At 42.9% G+C, this 21,755-nt stretch overlaps 1 protein-coding gene across 13 annotated transcripts in view; it reads right to left on the bottom strand.

Annotated features, from left to right (window-relative positions):
• The window catches only part of osbpl8 (oxysterol binding protein-like 8), an 89,254-nt gene that overhangs the window by 50,339 nt on the left and 17,160 nt on the right, over positions 1–21,755 (bottom strand). For 10 of the 13 annotated variants that reach the window (XM_047574812.1, XM_047574817.1, XM_047574816.1 and 7 more), the window contains exon 2: positions 15,812–15,909. In XM_047574812.1, coding sequence (XP_047430768.1) covers positions 15,812–15,862 — 51 coding nt within the window. In that variant the 5' untranslated portion in view covers positions 15,863–15,909. Of the gene's footprint in view, positions 1–8,008; positions 8,871–15,811; positions 15,910–21,755 lie in introns of those variants that run through there. The other 3 variants (XM_047574821.1, XM_047574826.1, XM_047574824.1) reach the window with 1 other exon arrangement.

The raw sequence follows: 21,755 nt of genomic DNA, 5'->3' as shown, positions 1-21,755 counted from the left end.
TATGAGAGAAGATGGAATTTGTCTTTCATTTGTACTGTATACACGAAGTCCTTGAGTCGGTGCTAAACATTGCTCCTGTGGTGGATCTGGGCACATTTTAAAATAAAGCTTTTAAAACTCTGACTCTGTCTTTGACTCCGCTGTTTCCTCTATCTCAGCAATCTATCTATCTACAGCTCTCCTTTACAACAGCTGGGCTCTAAGTTCCGACACTAAAGAGAACATGCGCTCACTGAACTCTGATTCAAATGACTGTTAAGAACGGGAAGGGTACAAACAGGTAATACACTCCATTAAGAAAAACAACGAAACAAATATCTATACACATAAGAGGCAACAACCTAAATGCATCCTCTCATTCTCCTCAACCGCACACTGAAACTGAAATTACCCCCATTTCCTCCGCAGCTTCCTAACATCGACAGGAAGCACTGCTTCAAACACGGTGTGCTCTCTCTGCCTCTGAAAAGATGAAGAGCGCTTACACGGGATAAAATGCCATGACATATTACATAATGTTTAAACATCACTCGCAGCACATTTCTGGCCCACTTTCTTTTCAGTAGCAGTGAAAGGACGCATATCATCAACAGCCTTTTCCTTTTTTTCCCCCCCCTACCTCTGAAGGGCACCTTGTATTCTGCTTGAATTTAATATATTACGAAGGCAAAACATACAGACTGGTCTAATTCTCTGTTATGTGAGTAAGTGACTATTATCAAAAAAAGCCAGTGAGTTAGAAGGAATTTTGTCATGGTCAAAATATGAACAAGGGGTGAACACAGGGGTGAAAGAATATAAAAAGAGTGTAACTCGGAGCTCTTCCTGGGTATCAGACTGCTGCCTGGTGGCTGAATCATCGCTGGCAGCTTCGCTGTATTTCATTAAAGACAGTCAATTTTAGAAGTCCAGAGAATATGAGTGAGTAGTGGTTTATTTAGCTCGGGTTATATTTATGTAGGAATGTCTGAGTCATGCTTTCACGACTTCTATGTGTCATCGCATACTCCTTTATGTGGTTCTTTCAATTACAAATACAGGAAAACCCCGAGATAAAGTACATTAGAAAAGGGATGTTCCACAAATTCGCAAGCTGCTTCTGTACTCCGAGTCATACGTAGGCCAGCACATCTGTGGCTTGCAACATATTCTTGCCTACTTAATTGGGGAAAACAAACGACACTTAGCCTAGACCAGCCATTCTCAAAGAGTGGTCCGCGGACTAATGGTGGTCCGCAAGCAACCCCCTAGTAGTCCGCGAGGTGGCACTGCGGCTGGGTAGTGAAAGTTAGCCCACATTGTGACTGAATGACAAATTGAATTATGGATCAATCACTAAAAAGAAACCCAGATGAAGCAAGTACGGAAATGCAAGTAGTTCAGTTAGCATCTGCGCCAACGACGCCAATGTCATATCAGAGAAACCCGCCACAAAGTTGTGAAACTCCATGAAAGTTGTGGAACTTGTTGCGTTTTGTGATACGAAACGTTGTCTAACGATGGTTTGAAACCCACTAAGTTAAAGTGGCATCTGGAAACCAAACATCCAGACATGACTTCGCTCATGGCTCATAAAAAGTAGGCTATTTCTTCCCATTACGATGGCAAACAAGAGCCCATCAGTGAGTAGAGGCGCTGATATCGGTGAAGTTGTTGTTCTACATATATATCGACAGCAATAGTATTGTGCTCCACGAGTGAGCTAGTTATATTATTTAGCCTTTAGTTTAGACAGTCCAGTGTGAACCATCAGCTGTTGGTTAAGAACCTGCGTTGCTCTACATGTCATTCTTGAAAAGACGCATGTTAAAAGAGGCAAAGAATTTTTGCGTAATCATTAGCGACACTGACGCAGGAGAGCAGATGAGCCACACAGCCTCACTGCCTCTACTATTCCAACACACGCCGTGACAAGCATCTGTTCTGCTTATTACGATGTGTTAATATTAAATCATGAAAGTTAAAACGCTTTTTCTTTGCTCGCCTGTAAGCTACAGCAGTGCACACTTCTCCGTCATCTTGTCAATATTTCCATCCGAACCGTGTCCCGACGCAATGGCTCAGCGTTTTCTGGATTTATTGTTCCACTTCAACTCTGCAGCAGTGTTATTAATTTAAAGTGATTTGAAGTGTTTTCACTGTTCTCATCTATGCAGGGGAGGTTTTTGCCTTTGTCCTACTCTGTATCTGATGCATTGTCCAACTCTCTGATCTCTATCAAAGGAAAGCCAAAAATCTCAGAAAACATATTCCCTATTTTGGTGTTTTTATGACTGTGGTGGAGAATGCTAATAAAATGTTCCAAATCTCTCGCAGATGTGATGTATTGTCATGTGTTAGCTGAAATGATTCTTAACATCTCCAAACAAGACCGCTCAGCTACCTCTGTATCAAAGCATCTCACATCTTTGAATTAACTTAAACCTGCTTTGACTCAATTTTACGGGACAACGCACACACAACTGTGACTCATTTTGTCTTCATAAAAAGGTATCAGCATATTCTTTAAGCAGAAAATGAGAATTAAGCAGCATTTATTTCAAGTTGCGTTCAACTGCAGTGACAAAACCCTCGAGAACACTGTGGGTGCGCCCCAACAGTGAAGCTGTGGCGGCAAAACAATGAGCTGAAAGACACAGATGACCAAATTCCCAATAATCACTGTACAGTGACAAAAGCGCTTAGAAAACGATCGCCCCTGTATGTGTATGCATTGTTACAAGGGTTTTGCACTGCAAGAGAAAGAACAGTCACTTAGGCTAACAAGAAAGCCCTCACTTACCACACACCGAGTGGTTTCTAGCAGCAGCTACTGGGACACTCGGTCACACAGGAATCAATTTTCTGTTTCGCTTTAGTGTTGTTTTAAAATTAGACTTTAAAGGTTCAGTCAAACTCTGAACTTACACTCGTAAAAACAAATCATGGCGTTTGAAAAATTAAAAAAAAAAAACACACTTGCATAGTTTCCTGAAATCTGATCAGTCCAACAAACATTTGCATAACAAAAAAAAAAAAACCCTGCAACCAACTCCTTTAGTAGTTTCTAGGTGAACCACAGCACATTGTGACATCTTGTTACTCTCTCTGCACCAGCTTTGATTAAGCAACACGATACAATCTATGCGTTTTACAGATGACCTGATGGGGAGTTTGTAACCCAGAATGTTACTGAAAGGACAAGTTCTGCAAGAGAGACAAATTATTCCCGACTGCTGCATGACAGGATGCGAATCCTGCTCCGGCCTTATTCCTGACATGATGACCACTAATTGAAATCTCCTGACATCAGAATGGGACGTGAGCTCCAGCTGGTTACAGCGCAGCGATGGGTGAAGTTTAAGGTTCAAGGAAAGCTTGAATGTAGCTAAGCACACATTAACCGCAGCAGACTGGACGTCTGGTAACAGTGAACTCAAGTCAGTGAAGAGTAAAGTCACGTCTGAGAGGCCGGAGTCTTAGTGACAATAAACATTTACGAACTTCCAGAGCAAATTGGGATTATTTAGAGACTGACGATCTCTACAAAAAAGCTGTGGTATTATGCGCAGAGCATAAAACGATGCAGAAAACGATAAGAATGAAGAAACAACTATTTAACAAGAAGGTGTGTCCAAATATTTAACCGGTATTGCGCATTACACACTTTTGAATTTGATTGATGTCGCTTGAGAACTTTTTGATGAGACATTGTGCGTCACACATTTAAAGACGTGACTTCATGTGGTTCAGTAGCCTCACCAAGGCTTAACCTCAGAAACTGGCAAAGAACCATCACCGACAGAAAAATTCTCTGCGCGCATGAGGAACGTGCATTTTCTTTTATGAAAGTTAAATAATGAAGAAGTGACATCAAACTGTAAAATGCAAAGATGAACAGGATAAGGAAAAAGGGAAGTGGCTTCATTTTGACCAGCTTACATTCAGTTTGTTCTGGGCCTACAATAAACGTACTGCTGAGAACAAAAAGGGGGCTTTAATATAGCTTTCCATTATAACTGAGTAACTTGTGCGATGCTAATCCCAACCATTTTTACAGTATTTACCAAACAGCCTTGGCAATGAAAGCCACCAAATCTTAAATATCCTCCACTGCAGCACCGGCTTAGTGTGAAATCACTGTGCCCAGGCCAGCACGCGGTAACGTGCGAGCGGCTTTATCCATCAAAGAACTGACACATCTGCCAGCAAGACTTGGGTCTCGAGCCAAAACCTGAGTTCAGGCAGACGGAGTGCTACGTTACGAGACGCAGCCATTGGGCGCCGCCCAAATGGCGGCTGATTTACAGCTGGAGTGGAGCTGCAGCGGTTGGCGTAAATAAAGCGTCTGAAGGTATGGGACCGGAGAGTGTGGACGGAGTAGCCTCCACTGGTTCATGCTGACATCTAATCATTTCAAAAGGTGGAAAAATGGAGACGTCTTCGTAGTCTATCACAATGGGTTGTGTGTGTTCGGGTGTCTGAAGTGTGTGTGCTCAAACATTTATTTCTTGCATACCTCATGCCGATAAGAATTCCACACTGAAATTACAGTGAGCAAACATCAGACTGACTTTAAATTTGCCAGAGTGAGTCATGGTTTTATCAGCAGCCACCTTGGATTAGGTGCATTTATGTTAAATAGTAGAATAACAGTAAAAGAACAAACGTGTAATTACAGTTTCAAAGGGGACACTATGTTGCAGGTGGAGACCAGAATTAAAATCTAATAAAGTTCTGTCCACTGACAATAAAATGTACAAATTCTTAACAGCTAATGGGTTTCTAGATGAAGAGAAAACAGCAAGCCGTCATAACTGATAGCAACAAGGCTTTAAGTAACTCCAAAAGGCAACAATTTAGTGATTCGGTATTAGGGACTACTGGAATGGTGAATATTTTTAATACATTTTTTATTTTTTAACTTCAGGTTGGTTTATATAGGAGCCCTATGTATAAACGTATAATGTAAAGTCTGCTGAGCGATGCCAGGTTTACACTTCTGCTCCAGATAAGGGAGGACGGACACAGAAAGGAAATGGGAAGCACAGTGTGTCCAGACAGGAAATCCATGAAGAGATAATTCTCAGCGGCAGAGCAAATTCCGACACGACACAACGGGAGCGACCCCGGTGGATTTCTGTTTATCATCCTCTCTGTCAGTTGCCAACATTAAACCTAATAATGTTTCTTTAGAGGCATCCAGGAAGCGAGCAGATTAAGAAAATACCGCCTGCTCGTTTAACGATATACAAGGGTGTACGTTGTTAGGTTTTATCTTTGGGGAGGGAGGAGACAGGAGAGGAGAGGTGTGGGAGAGGAGCGCTGGACCCTACACAGGCTGCTGACAGCATCTGATTAAACTGCAGCATTTCAGCACATCGCTCTTCAAATCAGAGAAGGCTTTAGGGGGGCGGCTGGGTGGGTCCTTGGGCCTCACGCTGAGTGGAGTCTCGGTTTCATCGCAGTAGGGGGCACTGAGATCTGGGGCATCGCGCAGGTGAGGGGGCAAATGTTCCTGAGAGCTACACGGGGGCAACAACCTTAAAAGACGTGAAACTGCTGAATCAGTACATGAAAATGAGCCGTATGAACTTTGACGTTCTGTCCATCATCAGAGGCGGCGCAGGGTACGTTTGGTTCGGCGTCTGCACGGCAAAGCTGTGGGAGCTCGGCCATTATCCATCTGGAGTTCTGGGAGAAAGCCTCCCAGCACTATTAACAATTGACTCAACAACGAGGAGATGACACCGGGGGCTGATCGCGGATGGATTTTCATCTTGTTAAGGGATTTGGATATTTCCGTGCAGTGAGAGGTTCGAAACTGAAAGCTACACTCACTGGCCAGCTCATCAGGTGTAGGTGTATAAAGGAGGAGATTTTATCATCTTTTCCAACAAAATGTTATGAATGACTACAACATATAATGTAGGTAAATTTCACAGAGCAGCAGACAAACCACTCAGACCACTAGTCATGTCGGAAAGGGTATAATGTCTCGGTATGTTCGCCTCACAGTAACACCAACAGCACCGAGTCGTTTTACCGACCCGTCTCCTGGAGTCGCCGCCCGTGGCGTTGTTCCGACACCATAGAAGAGAGTGTTATTTGTGACGGCTGGAGTCCAAAACTGTTACAAAGTGAAATATCGTTAAACGCAGCTGTTTGTTGTCTGACCCAGAGAGAAAAGCAGCAGCTTCAGACTCACGGCGCCGTTTTTATATCGTCAACATTAATGCTAACACGCTAAAAAGACAACAACAAAACACAAGTGTAGCGCCGCACAACGTGAACAGGCTTTCCAATTGCCCGCTAAGCCCACAACTGGGCCACAACTGCTACATCTACATTTGAGCCCTGCCGTGCTCTGCGGTGACGCTGTGCAGCATGATCTTATTTAAAACCAAATAATTCCAGACAATCGGCTTGATGTTCCTCTAACTGATGCTGTTTCCAACGAGTTACGAGCATGCTACGGTGCTCTCCAGTCAACTGTCCACTGCGTAATTGCGTCGTTTGCGGTGACATGGCGTGTGAAAATGACGCTTTATCATAAAAAATTCAATTTATTGTTCAGCCCTAGTTAGGGCTAGGTTTTCTTCAATTCAAGCTGACGCACTAACTGAAGTAGGACTGCCAAAATAATAGGACCATGTGTCAGTACAAGCTAAAGACTGTTCTAGGCATTTCTATGGACAGAAACTGGGATGTTGGTGTCATAGGCTAACTTCACCCATACATTAGCAGCATTTTTATGTTCTATTTTTCACCTGTAAATATTTTAAGAGGAAAATTTACAACAGTATTATCGAGGAGAATAGGCCCATTGATAGCAGCCTTCTAGGGTAAAACATACAGTGCACCAATCTGTGCATCGAAGTTCAAACATCCACGCCTTTTAAATGGAGAAAACAAAAGCAACGTGACGCTGAGCGACAAAACAAAATGCCAATTCAATCAATTCGACAGCAGTGTTTTGGCAAAATCATGATTCAGAAGCCTCTGGGGACCTCTGCGTAAGTCGGCTTGAGCACTGGTTCCAAAATGAGTCTTCATCCTGTTTTAGGAAGCAGCGTGAAGTCAGGCCCCAGACTCCGGCAGCTGTTCAGAATAAATGAGAACAGACCCTGGCTGGAGCTGTCAATCTGATTACACTCACTCCGGCCAAGCCGCCTGCACCCCTCGGATGAAGCCGAGACTCCTGCAGGGTCTCTTTTATTGGATGGATGGGTTGGGGGGTGGGGGGTGGGGGGGCAAAAAACAAAAACACAACCCTTCCTGGAAAACTGCTGTTATGTAACTACACCCCAGCAACAGATAATTGGTTAATTTACCCCCATTCAAATAAGAGACACACAGCCAGAAATTCAGAAAGCAATTAAGAATCTTAATTGCCACTTTTGCTGTTAATTGGTGTGATTTGCAGATAGAAAATAAGAGGACTTTGTCGTGTTTTCGCTGCAAGCATCATTTGGGATTATATTGGACTTGAGAGGGCGGCATTAAGAAGCCATTATGTTTCCTATAAAGTACTTGCATGCCCGCCTGTAGCTGCTTGTAAACAACCAGAAACAAATCGTTAGGCTTGATTATAACCTTGCTTTTGCCATCAGCCTGCAGTATTCCTTCTTATTCATGCAGCAAATTCGGAGAAATACTTGAAGCAACAAATATTGAGCCGTGCAACGCTCTGCCATTCTCAGGGAGGCGAAGTTATCTGCGTGCGCCGTACGCGTAGTCCTTGAGCAGAGCGTGGCGGTGAGCACCGGCCTTCATTCAGTGGCAACATACTGAGCAAACAAGGAGCCTGAGTGGAAGCCAACGTCAAAGCCTCGGCAAGCGAGTGCGGGAACTTATCACGACGAGCGTAAAGTCTAACTATGTAACTTCACGAAAGGGTGGCAACAAACGAATCCCGTAGCATTTTCCAGGGCTAAAGTTGTAGTCGAGCAGCAGCCCTCTAATCCACCCACCCGAGCTTACAGGTATTTTGGCGGCGTTAACTTTCGGAAAGAGAGGAAATGCGTACCTTGTGTCAGTCAGCCGAGCAGGGTGAGCATGTCGCCGCGGCCGCTTCTTGGTTTGACTAAACCTGGGACGACAAGCGACTGAGCTCAGCCCCCTTTTCTCACCCGCACACAGACACTGAAGCAACCACTGAAGGGAGGAGACGACGAAGCAGCATGCGAGAGCATTCAAGCCTCTCTCGCCCGCCGTCTCCCTCTCCATTTCTCTCTTGTGATGAGTGCTCTTTCCTCACATTTTCTCTCTCTCTCCCTCTCTCTCTCTCCTGCTCATCATGTCTCAAAGCGCTCTGTAATTTTCCTTTTTTCCTGCCCTGTAAATGTATTACATCACCCGCAGTTGTTTACTCTTCTTCCGCTTTCATCGTGCATGATTTCCCTCTCGCTATCCCTCCATCTTTTCTCTCTCCGCGGACCGAGTGGGGGTCCACGGAGAGAGGACGGCATCGGGCGTTTTTTTTTTTTTTTTTTTTCCACAACAATGGACAGTTCTGTTCGGCGTGCTTTTTAGGCAAACATCGTCTGACACAGGAAGCAGCAAAAACGGCCCGCAGCCACAAAAACAAGGAAGTAGGCCGCCGAGTCTTTATCAGGGGCTGAAGTGGGAGCCGCGACTAAGAGCACAGCTACTGTAGCCGTGCGGCCCCTCCTCATGCTATCGCTTGCTGAGGCCCTTCTGCACCAGTACACCACAGCGGCCGAGCCGATATCCGCGGCCATCGTGGAAAATCACCCCGGAGGAGGATGCATGTGCAAGGCAGCCGCCCCGTGACCTTATTACGGGGCCAGTAATGCGAGCTTTAATGCACTCTCCTCTGCCGCTGTTTCCATTAACAGTTTCCCACACACACCACAAAAATGGGAGGGGTGGCGGTTTAAAGATATAATGAGATATGTGAAACCCATACACATGTGAAAAAGGTTTGCCCAAGTTGCCTGTAGGTGAAGCAAGACACTGGACTGAGTCTTATCTTTAATAAGAGCAAATCATCTGCAAAACAAGATTCGGCCAAATGGTCCTGGTGCGAGCTTATCTTCCTCGGGCGAGGTCTGCTGCGTTCACTCAAACATTTTTTGCCAGTGCAATTATGATGAAAGGAGCGAGCGACGTGACGAGAACAGCCCAGTAGCTGCTCTCTTTACATGAGCGGAGTCGCAGAAAATGCGTCACCAGCTTGCCTGAAAAATCACTTGTAACATTGACAGTGATGTAACGTTGAAAACAACAATAGAACAAAACAAAAAACGTAGGATATCCTGAAAACTAGGGCTGCAGCCACTGATATCGTGAAGTTTATAAAAAGGCTGATTTGTGTGGAATTCGTCACCGCGCCACAATGTTGACTGAAAAAGCCAAGCACACAAAAGTTAGAAAATTCATTATACAGAGACTGTGACACTTGAGAAATGCTGGCCATTGTAAATAACTGTATCCTGCAGAGGGTAGTAACACGAATACCACGAAACTGACAAAATCCTAAAGGGAGGAGCTGGACGCTTACTAAGATCGAAAGCCCTCGTGGCTGAGCTGCTGAGTATTTTGACTATTTGAGAGAATTTACTCTGATTCTTGATCAGACTTAACTCAAATTTGGTCTGAGTCAAACTAGCTGCTATATTCTGTACTATGTGCAATATGCCAGCTAGTCGCTAAATGTGACATTGTTCTGTACTGAGAAGGTGGTGCATGTTGGGGTTTATCAAGGTTTTTTTTTTTCCTGAGAACAGTTAACAGTTTGCTAAAGAAGAAAGGGAGGCTGGGTGAGTGAGCCAGAGCGGAGACAGGGTCATAAAACCCAAATTATTGTTTTATTATTGTTATAGAAGATGCTAAAAACTTCATACAATCCACTCAGTATTTAATCAATAGCAATCATAAAAATAATTAAAAATCAAATTAAATAAAAGTACTACTTTTCTGCCTCTGCTTATTGAGTTTTTTTGCCTGTTCTTTAACCAAATATGGTGAGGGCTCTGGTCTCTGACAGGTTGCATGCATTAGCCGATTAGGGCATTCGTAATTTGAGCATTTCTTTTCATGACGCCTGTATGTATGTTCTTGTGCTGGACTTGAGAGACTGAGACTGCTCACTAGTGTTTGTGGGCCACCAATGTTTACCTGTCTGAAAAGATCTTTAAGTCAGCTTCATACTGCGTTGGAACTATCAGTCAGCTGGCTGGGCTGCTTTGGAAAGGCCTACATTCACAACTTTTTGACAAAGTGTTTAAGGGCTCTGTACATGGCTGTATCTGCAGCTTCCCCAAATCCATCATTCACACGGTGACTAGCCAGCTGTGTGGAAGTGAAAAGGGAGTCCGCATTTGAACTTCTCTCTCCAACTCACAGTTTACGCTTCTGCGACAAGTTGCGCAAAGGCTACGGCAATAACTCCTACGCAGAATCTACGCAGAGGCTAGCGGAGTAGCTGACGAACGCCTCCCAAGAAATGTAACAACGAGCTGCAGCAATGCAGAGCACAAGAGCTGCGACTGGTCCACTTGGTAGTAGTGTGATCCCACTTTAGTATTTCTGGCTGCGAATTGATAGTTTCTGCTTAATAAGGAATCGGTAACGTTAACTAAGGAGGTTTGGAGATACAGACATTGATATGACTTGTGTTTGGCGGAATTCTGGTGGAATTCGGACAAAATATTGGCGAAAGTTTCTGTCGCCATTGCTGAAAATGAAGTCACAGCACAACTAGTGTTCGGGTGGTGTTGTGAACAAGACTGACGGGCACACAAGTAAAAATGACTCTAAAAGCGCCTTAACTCTCTTTTGTCATATTTTCATGTTGACAATAACCAGGTGCAACACTAAGGATATCTCAAGGAGACACTGTTGACAACTGTTTGAGGAACTTCAGAGTTGAAAAAGTGAAAAATCTGTAAGAATAGCAGTGGCATGTCCTAACAGACTATTTTCTTTACAGGCCTACAAAGCAACAGTTGTACGGAGGAAGTCACCATCTAGCCTTCTGGAGATGGAAGATGGCCGTAATTCAGATCATGGGGTTCAACTTTTCTTCATCTTGCGAACACAGGCCCTGCACTGTAGTGTGGTGGCAGCGGATGCGTAACAATCAACGGCTTCTTTTAAGGAGCTAGGAAAGTAGCAGACTCAACCAAACAAACAGCCTCCATGACACTCAGACATGTAAAGCTCATTTGCAATGGAACACTGGCCATTTTAATTAGACTAAAGACTTCAGCTGCAGGCAGGGAACTCCCGCTGATGTGACTTTTACTTTGTTTTACGATGTTTTCTCAAAGAAGAAAACAACAAAGCAGCCAATTATTTTATTGACTCTAGTAGCAGCACAAACCCCCTTTTTAGTAATTGTTGCAAGAGTGAACATGCTCAAATTGAGTGATTTTGAAAGAAGCAGAAACTGACTTTAAGTGACATGTAGTTAGTGAGTCACAAATTCTTCTGTTTTAGCCTACACCCACATCAGTTACATGAAGAACAACCTATTTTTATCTCTCAGTTTAGTATTTAAATTAGGTTTCGCAATAGTGATAATTCTGTATAAAGTGGTCATGACTTGAAAATATTTAAAATCACTATCGTCCTCTCCTTGAGAAACTTTTTGCTTCTGAGTCCAAATTAAAGTGACAGAAAATAATAATTCTTAGTTTTCCGGCAGGGGAAGTGCGACTTCCACCTACATTTTAATTGAAAGCAGCTACCGTTAACTGTAATATATTGTCAGTATGTTACACTCACAACAGGAACCTTAGTGGAGTTGGATGAGTAATGCAGATTGTGGTGACAAAAGCCAGATAGAATGACAAACACCTTTCTAAACAAACATTTTTATTTGAACACAGTAAACAGCTCAACAGTCACAACCCTAAAAGCAAAGAGCTGGAAACCAACCTTGGCAACATATCCTGGTATAAATCTGACATGTAATGTATAACCGCGGAACAAGGAAATACAACAACCATCAAACAAGTGCCATTATTCAGTTAAGCTACATGCTAAAAGTCTTCTCAGCAATTAGAATCATCCCTAAAACAAGTACACACACAAAGGTCTTTCCAGTTTGTGAATCCTCAGACTAATGAAATGTAAGCTTAAGCCCCTGGCTCAGCTTTATGGAATATCTCGCTCATGCTCAGAGAACAGGGGTTACACTAGTAACCTTAAGTTTTCTTGTGTTCTGTCTGAACAGCAGAACTCTCAAAGAATGGATTTAACTGTATGTAAGAGTGTATACAGCACTAGCACCCCAAAGCTACAAAACTAATATATAAAGCAGGACATACATAATTCATGTTGCAAGGCCTGCTGGCAGCTCTCAGTGTTAAAGAGGGTAGAAAATACACTTTATTGTAATTGTAAATCATGGGCTGATACACAATATATATTACCCTCTTCGAACCGAGGAACTATACTCAAAGAGGTGTGGTGTGGAGAGGTGATCCAGGGAGCTAGTGCCTATAGGCTGTAAAATGACTGAATCTTTATGAGGCACGGGCATCCATACGAACTATTAAATCTATGTGATGCTACATGACCCTGCATTTTTTACTCCCCGCGGCAATAAATCTGCACTGTCCTCTTTAACTGCCCACTCAGCACCTCGGCCAAGCTGAAAGAAGAAAAAAAACAAACAGATTTGGCTGTCTGGGAAGGATTGAACAAATCTGAGCAGAGGACGTACCACTTTCTCTGCACTTAGTTTAATCCTCGATGTGAAAAGCTGCTAGCACGTCTACGTCACCGGATGGTCACTTTGTTAAGACTTTTATAAGTTACTGCATGTTTTCAGACTTTAACTTGCAGTCAATTCCTGAGTGTAAGGCAGAGACTATCACTAGGGCAGATAAGCTTCCTTTCCCTGTTTAGTTTAAGCAATTTACTTTAGTGGTGAGAATGTGTCTCCTCGTCCCAGGCTGTCAGCTCCCCTCAGTCAACAGAAGCCCTCAGTCTCAGACCACTGATGTACAGACTCTGATGCAGGCTCGCTTCCTCCCTGAGTGAGGCCTGAAGCCAATTATCACCTCTGGCTTCACACAGTCTCCTGAAGCTTTCTCCTGTCAAATCATGTGGCATTGTAGGTCTGAGTACTAGAACCCTGTCAAAGATCTGCTAATAAGAAATGTCTTTCTCACAACGTTATAAAGTGGCACTGTGTCTTACTTTTTTTTTGTTTGTTTTGTTTTTGCAATTTTGGAAGTTAGTCTTGAGCCTTGACATTTTACCAAATGACTGCACTAAAACATTAAAAATCTTAAGGGATCCCCTAGCTTGCAGTTAATGCCATCCATACAGTCATATTCCTTTATGTTAAAGGTGTTCTTTGAACACATTTTAGTGTACATATATATATATCTCCACACCTTACACTCAGAGCCTCCTGACATGCAAGAAAGTAGCTCATTAAGAGCAGCATTTTCCTAGAGTAATTTTGGCCTCATTATGTTGATATACATAATTGGGCCTTTGTGTGCAGTAAACAAGAAGAGTAGCACACACAAGCAAAAACTCTCCATGTTTCCCATCTGTAAAGACGTCTTCCAGAATCTGTGTTACCAACAATGACAGGCTGCTCTATGTTTGCCGTACTGCTTAGACGATCGATAAACGTTGAGAGAAGAACCGTTACGGAGAGATTCTTGACAATGAAAACTGAATGACGAGCCTGCCTGAGGTATAATGGGTTTAATCATATTTGGCGCAACCAGGTTAATGGACTGTGGTTTAGTTGGAACAAATGGTGCGTCCACCTCGGGATACTTAAGGAAGCAAAACTTTTAAAACAAAGCCCAGCTTTGCCTCTGTTTAAATTGAATTAGCAAAGCTTCTCAGGACAACCAGCTCTGTACTATTGGCAACTTTAAAGCTCCACTGGAACCAGTGGGAGTGAGGGCATCTTGCCAAAGTGCAATTCAACAGCCACTGAGGCTAAGAAAGAAAAAAATTCTCACTAATTTCAGCAGCTCAAATCCCCTCAGTCGATGATCCCCTGGTCACAGATCCTCTTCTCTTACCTCTAAGCTACCTGAAATCCATTGTTCAAGCGTATAAAGGTTGTCTGTGTGCCTTTTGACGTCTGCCTACTCTGAACAGCAGGTCACCAGTGCTTTCATTACAGTATGTACAATGAAAATGACAGCAGTCTGAATGGCGGTAGATGTTTGAAACAGCAGGGGGCCATACTGTAAACCTTCCTGAAGCATCACCTGACTGTGAGGATGTCAGTGCGGAGGGAGAAGCAGCAGAAACCTGTTTCCCACAGCCTTTCATCTCGTCTCGGTAGCCATTCTCTCTACCAATGGGGCCTTCCAGCAAACAGCAGGGTGAGCCAGCAACACAATACGTCCCACAGTCTAAGTCTCACACCATGCTGGCACTGCAGTCCTTTTATAATGTGTGATCAAGTGATAGCACGCTGGCCCGGAACATTCACAAAGGAGGTTTTTCTCTTAATTGCAGAGAGGTACACATTCATCAGCTTCAATCCAAAAATAAAACGCTCATAAGTAAATACACTGATGTGGCTTTCAAACCAATTTATGCATCAGCAGTTTAATTATGCAGCCACTGAAATGGGCTGCGGAGAAGGAGGCATAAGAAATTAGCCTGGACTAATAACACAGAGCGTTATTAAAACTCATTCCCACTTTAAGCAAGACTTAGAGAAGTAGTATGGGGATTTTAGCTCTGCTCCCATTCAGGCCCATTATGGTTCATTGTATGTGGAGGCCTGTGGGAGAGATTGCCACCAGTCTTATCAACGCAGTTATCTGCAATTATAATTGCCCTTGTGCTCTCTGCAAAAATGGCTACTGAGGATTATGATGAAGGTGAAATGAAAGGGCAGGATGACGATTCAGGGAGCTGAGCAGAGGGAGGTTGTATGTTATATGTGTGAATGTATGCCTGCTGACTGAGGGTGCCACTTGATTGACACATTGTTGAGGTTTGCTAACTGAGGGAACTAAGAGACCAAGAATTATTCTTGATCCTTTAATATTAACAATCTATTCCAAAGCGTGTTTTTATGCAGATGACAATATTTTGTGTGCATGTGGCACAGAAACATACAGAAAGCATTTACAGAATATCTACACAAGGCACTGAAATCAAATCCAGTGATAAGAAACTAAACACATAAACTGAAAATGTTTAAAACATAATTTTTGTTGACCTGCAACACCGAACAGGAAGTTGCAACAACTGTACTTTACTGTGCACAGCAAGAACTGTAGATGAACATTTCATTTTACGTAGCATGTTTAGTCACCATTTCTCCTCTTAGAAAAGAGGAAATTTAGACACGCACACCCCTGTATGACCTTTGTCCATCATCAGTCATTGTGATATTCTTGACTACGTAGTGACACACGCACTCCTTTGCACAACTTTAACAGCATGCATGTCTGGCACTGTGAGCGTGACAAGCCTGTGGCAGTGTGGCAATATTAGCACCTTAAACCAATCATTAAAGTTCAGAGAGCGCACTCTTGGCGCAGACATCCTGTCAATGATGCCAGCAGGAAACAAGAAACCTTTCTAACTTAAGACTATACGTGCAATGTTGAATGAAGGCCACCAATTATTCGGGGTAATTATCAGTGATCACATCGAGGAACGGTGGGTGGGTTTACTTGCTGTTTCTCAAGTGGAGCCAACAGAATCTTTAAAAACAAGGCACTTCCACATACCTTAATGCCGTTTAAAAGAAACCTTTTTTATTCCTTCCCAATTCCCATGTTGGAAAACTAAGCTATACTTTTCCTTTGAAATGTTGAAATGCATGCATCAGTCAAGCACATATGCAAAAATGACTTACCAAAGTTTTCTCAGGCTCCTGCTGGGACTCAGAGGAGGACTCCATGGTCATGTAAAACCAGAGTCAAACCTGTCAGCGCTGCTCTGGTAACTGCATATCTGCCAAGGAAGAGAAGAAATGTGTCACAACGGGAAGAGGTTATGATAACTTTCAAGGTGGAAATGTGTCAGTTTTCCTTTGCTTAGATATTTGGAGGTTTTAAGTGCACAGTGGTCCAAATTAGTCATCTAGTTTCAGCAGTTATTTTGTTAGCTTTGTGCAGCGATGCCCTCTCACATCATGTGGGATGGCTAGTTTGCTAAATTGGACTTATTTGCAACATCATGTCTACTCATCTAGTACATTTTAGAGAAGGCAGACTTCTACAGCACAGAACTCAAAAGAGGAATTTCTCTTATTTTTGTCCCAGGACCCTGCTCTGAAACCTGCTCAGAAACCTGCTTATCATCCCCCGCTGCCCTTTACCATCCAAACAACAGCGCTGTAGCTGCAGGCCTGTTTCTAGTGTATGCAGGGGGAGGTAGGAGGATCAGAAAGCCTGACGGCTGCCTCCCCAAGAGAGTCCTAAAAAATTCATATTTTCAATCTATCTTTTTCTGTCTGCCCTCATCTGGGGGTATGGGGGGGTAGTGTTGGAGCATGACATCGTTTTTAACCTTTATCTATCAAGGGGAAAATTGTACTGGCCACTTAGCTGCTCCACTAAAACCTGATGGGGAGTTATTCTAGGCTACATCAGGGTGAGTACCGGTTGGAGGCTACTTTACAGATCCACAGGAATTTGCCCCAACTACTGCTTGCGTATTTCTTTGACGGAGTGTTTCTTTGACTTGTACAATGAACAAAATACTGTACAATACTGCCTGTTATAGGATAATGAGATAAGTTTCAGTTGAACCAAAATTAATTTAGCACGATTGAAAGAAAGATGGAACTTTATAGTTGTCCTGATCTGGAAATCATTGGAAATGTACAGTGGGGGAAATAAGTATTTGATCCCCTGCTGAATTTGTAAGTTTGCCCACTTCCATAGAAATGATCAGACTCTGGTTTTTATGGTTGTTTACTGGTTATGGGTATAGACAGAATATCAGTCTAAAATGCATAAAAAACACACAATCTAAAAGTTATAAATTGTTATGTATTTTATTAAGGGAAATAAGTATTTGATCCCCAAGCACAACACAAGTCAGTACTTTGTAGAGAAACCTTTGTTGGCAAGCACTGCGATGAGACGTTTCTTGTAGTTGGTCACCAGGTTTGGACACAGCGCAGGAGGGATTTTGGCCCATTCATCTTTACAGACAGTCTCTAAATCCTTCAAGTTTCTTGGCTGCCTCTTGGAAACTCGGAGCTTCAGCTCCCTCCACAGGTTTTCGATCGAGTTAAGGTCTGGAGACTGACTAGGCCACTCCATGACCTTAATATGCTTCTTCTTGAGCCACTCCTTTGTTGTCCTGGCAGTATGTTTTGGGTCATTGTCATGTTGGAAAACCCACCCACGAGGCATCTTCAGTGTTCTTGCTGAGGAAAGAAGGTTTTTGTACAAGATGTTACAGTACATGGCTGCATTCATTGGCCCCATAATGCGGTGAAGTTGCCCTGTACCCTTTGCTGAAAAACAGCCCCAAAACATGATGTTTCCACCTCCATGCTTAACCGTGGGTATGGTGTTCTTTGGGTCATACTCACGTTTTTTCATCCTCCAAACACGGCGGGTCGAGTTAATGCCAAATAGCTCAACTTTGGTTTCGTCAGACCACAGCACTTTCTCCCAAGCCTTCTCTGAGTCATTTAGATGTTCACTGGCAAATTTAAGGCGGGCCTGTACATGTGCCTTCTTGAGCAGGGGGACCTTGCGGGCACTGCAAGAGTTCAATCCATAACGGCGCAGTGTGTTGCCAACTGTTTTCTTGGTGACGGAGGTCCCAACTGCTTCCAGATCATTAACAAGCTCCTGCCGTGTTGTTTTAGGCTGCTCCCTCACCTTTCTCATCATCATCCTCACTCCATGAGGCCAGATTTTGCGGGGAGCTCCAGACCGAGGACAGTTGATGGTCCTTTTATGGGTCTTCCACTTGCGAATAATGGCACCAATAGTTGTCACCTTCTCACCAAGCCTTTTGCTGATGGTTTTGTAACCTATACCAGCCTTGTGCAGGTCTACAATCTTGTCCCTGACATCTTTTGACAGCTCTTTGGTCTTGCCCATGGTGCTGTAGAAGTTGGAATGTAAGAAACTGATTCTTAGAGCAGGTGTGCTTTATATACATGACGAGTTAAGATCAGGAGTATTGGTAATTAGTTGACTGAGCACAGCTGTGTGCCACATGCGCACCAGCCAATCTGTAGGAGCCTGAATTCTAAGTGAATTGTTGGGGATCAAATACTTATTTCCCTTAATAAAATACATAACAATTTATAACTTTTAGATTGTGTGTTTTTTATGCATTTTCGACTGATATTCTGTCTATACCCATAACCAGTAAACAACCATAAAAACCAGAGTCTGATCATTTCTATGGAAGTGGGCAAACTTACAAATTCAGCAGGGGATCAAATACTTATTTCCCCCACTGTAGATTGTAAAAAACCTGTCTTTTTGAGTCCCCAATGTGAATAAGTATGAAAAAAAAGTATGAAATTATGAAACCAAGAGTCCAAAACTTGGTGTTCCCCAAATACATGTTGAAAAGGCTGTGCAAGATTAACATTCACCCATCTCAACCTGTCATCCTCCAACCATCCCTTGAATGGTGAAACCTATTATCTCCTTTCTCTCAATGCAGACCTTGTACCCGCACAAAATAAAATACAGGCTTAACCGCTGTTTGTAATAGTAATGTCGGTGTGAGCCAAATCCTCAACATGAGTTCATGTGGGACCATCTGGTAATTCCACTACGATTTCAAAAAGATTACTTTAGGTGGAGCAGCTGCTTGCCGATGCGTGGTTGTTCTGGTGACACTGTTAAGCCACTTACAATGTATTGTGTTTTTTATTGAAATTTGTTGGTATGAAAATGGTGGCCCCAGCTGACATAGCAACAGATAAGACTATGGCCATTGGAGCTTGGTGGCCTGACAGTGGAAATCACAGTCTTAGTTTAAAGTTTGAATCCCTGCACGCTGCAGTAAAGTAATTGCTTTCTTTAGTCCTCTTTTGTCCTAGGCAGGGCATCGTATTTCCGGAATGTGAAAAGCAAGATCTCATGCTCTGTATTTGCAAGGCTTTGGGTTCAAAAAGTCATGTAGTAGCAACTAGGCCTGGGCACAATGACAAAAAAAATGCTTTCATTTTCCTGTGTAATTGGAGATCCCCAAACTGTGCCACCTATAGTCCTCTACAATAAAATCAACAGGGTGTTCACAGGTCTGCTGTTGAGCAAAATACGGTCTTCTCCAGCTGCACTGTGTCTGCATCTTCTAACTTGTGTTTCGTTGAACAAACGGCAACGACCAATTGTTCTCAACATCTTGACAAACCCAGGTTTTATGCCTTGAATGCAGCGTCATTGTTGACATGAAATGCCGACACTTGAGAGCTACCATCATTGGCCCTGATTGACTTTATCCATTGTTCTGAAACAAGGAACTTTATCGGGAAGTGAAACCTCTTCTAGACCGATCAGAGCTCTCAAACACTGCATTGTGACATCAACAAAAGGTGCAAAAGTCATTTCAGGCTTGTGAAATAGAATTTGACCCATTGCCTTACAAAGGCATTAAAAAGAAAAGAAGAAAGGCAGCAGTTTATAAAACACATTGTCCGAATATTAGACAGAGGACGGGAGGACATCCTGACAATGCGACAGTCACTACGTCTCTCCACCAGTCATTCCACCAATGTAACGCTCCAGTGCTCCGACAGTCTGGTTCCAGCCAAGCACACACACACTTTCATCTGGCCTCAATTCTCAAGGACCCATCATGCTGGGACAGATGCCTTGCACTCTATTCCACAAAGCCAGCTTTAGCAACCAGCCCATGACTCAGCTTGAAGTGGCAGTCACACAGCTGAGGTGGGAAAATAACAGAAATGAAAGATGTAGCAGTGTGTGGGAGTTTTTTTTTTTTTTTTTTTTTTCATTATTTATGTCAACATTTGCTACCGTTATACAGTTGCTAAAGTTTGTTGCAGGAATAAAAACTGAACTTCTCTGTGGGGTTGTATTAAGTTCTTTACCTTCAACATAGAGTTAGCTTAGCCGGAATTGACTAATATCCTCTGTGTGTAGTTGACCCAATCTGGTGGAGCTTATATTTGGATGACTATTTGCGCATTAGCTAAGATGCTCTGTAATTGTTCACCTTAGGCAAAATAGCGTGTCACAATAATAATCCGTGTGTGTGTTCTTGTACAGCTATCTTTCTGAGAACCAGTTTAAGTTTTATACCATCAGATTGAGGACATTTGTGTAAAGTGAGGATATTTTGGCCGGTCCTCACTTTTTTGGCCTCACTTTTTGGCTGTTTTGAAGGTTAAAACTCAGTTTTAGGGTTAAGGTTATAATTAGGTTAGGGTTAGGCATTTAGTTGTGATGATTAGGGTTAGGGGCTAGGGAATGCATTATGCCAATGAGTGTCCTCACAAAGATGGGCATACAAACGTGTGTGTGTCTGCACAGTTTGAATGTGACTCTTTTGAAACAATGAGTGCCAACATCATAAAAAACAAAGTCCTGACCTGAATTCAGTAGAAATTCTCTGGAAACCTGACTAACATTTCAAAAGTGAGGAATGAGCTAAAATTCAAGCCACAGTAGAGGACTGTTACTGGAAATGTTTAGTTGCCATTATTGCTGCAGGTGATCATACCAGACACTGAAATTAAGACTTCACATGCTTTTTTAACTCTGTAAATTATCCATTTCCTTGAACAAATACATGAAAAAGTATAATATTTCTGTTTCATTTGTTTGAGTGGGATCTTTTTGTCTACATGTTTTAAAATGTACGGATGTTTTGGGTGTCAAAAGTTTAAGCCGTACTACAGATTTGCATACCACAAAGAAATTACACCCGGTTTGACACTGTCGTCTAATAAATGCAAGTCAGCGACAGGCTACCTACTATCTTGACTTTCACATGACTCAGCATCGCGGCTTCACACAAGCTGGCGCGGTCTGTTTCAACTGTACCACAGTGGTCTGGGAGCTACGAGCTATGAATCATTGCCAAAGATAGAGGACAAACGCACGGGGAATCCTAAATGTGTGGCTTGGCAGCGGCCCCAAAAACTAAGCCGGAAATACTGGCGGAGGGGTTTCTCCACAGAGACAAAAATGATGTGCTGCATATAGACAAAAGCTTTGATTGCAATCATGGCGTTGGCTTTAGGGGACACTGCCACACCAAAGAATGCACCATTCACTGTTTTAATTGCCTGCACAAAATCCATGGCGTTAAATAGTTAAATACAACTGGCCTCCCCCAGACACTGCATCAAACTTTATTCTGGTTTAAGGCATTTAATGTCTACTGAAAATGTACCTTGTTGCTAGCTAGCTAGCTTTTCTGGACAGCCTTTTAGCTTTATTTGAGCCCTTCTGAATAGCAGTTGATTGGCTTGCAGACCAATTGCTTTTGCAATTACTCTTATAAATATGCTCCAATTATGGCAAATGTTTTCTTGAAGATTATAGATGAACTATTCTGTTCAGATTGCTTGTCAGTATTGAAAATGCAGCAGTTAAATACCATATACGCTGGTCGTTTCAGTTTAAAAGGTTGCGCTCTGCTCAAGGGTGGACTAGGACAGCAATCCTTCCCGGATACTAAGCCAATTGTAACGATGTTGCTTTCTGCTGTCTGAAAGCCCCAGAGGCACATCTACAGAGGCCACGGTCGCTGCTGAGTGTTTCAAAAATAAATATGTAGTTAACCGAGACATACAGAGTGGCCGTGGCTCATGAGTGACAACAACAAAGTATGAGACTGAGCAC

Source organism: Mugil cephalus, chromosome 22, assembly GCF_022458985.1.
Source record: "Mugil cephalus isolate CIBA_MC_2020 chromosome 22, CIBA_Mcephalus_1.1, whole genome shotgun sequence".
NCBI lineage: Eukaryota > Metazoa > Chordata > Actinopteri > Mugiliformes > Mugilidae > Mugil > Mugil cephalus.
This window is presented reverse-complemented; position numbering and strand designations above follow the sequence as displayed.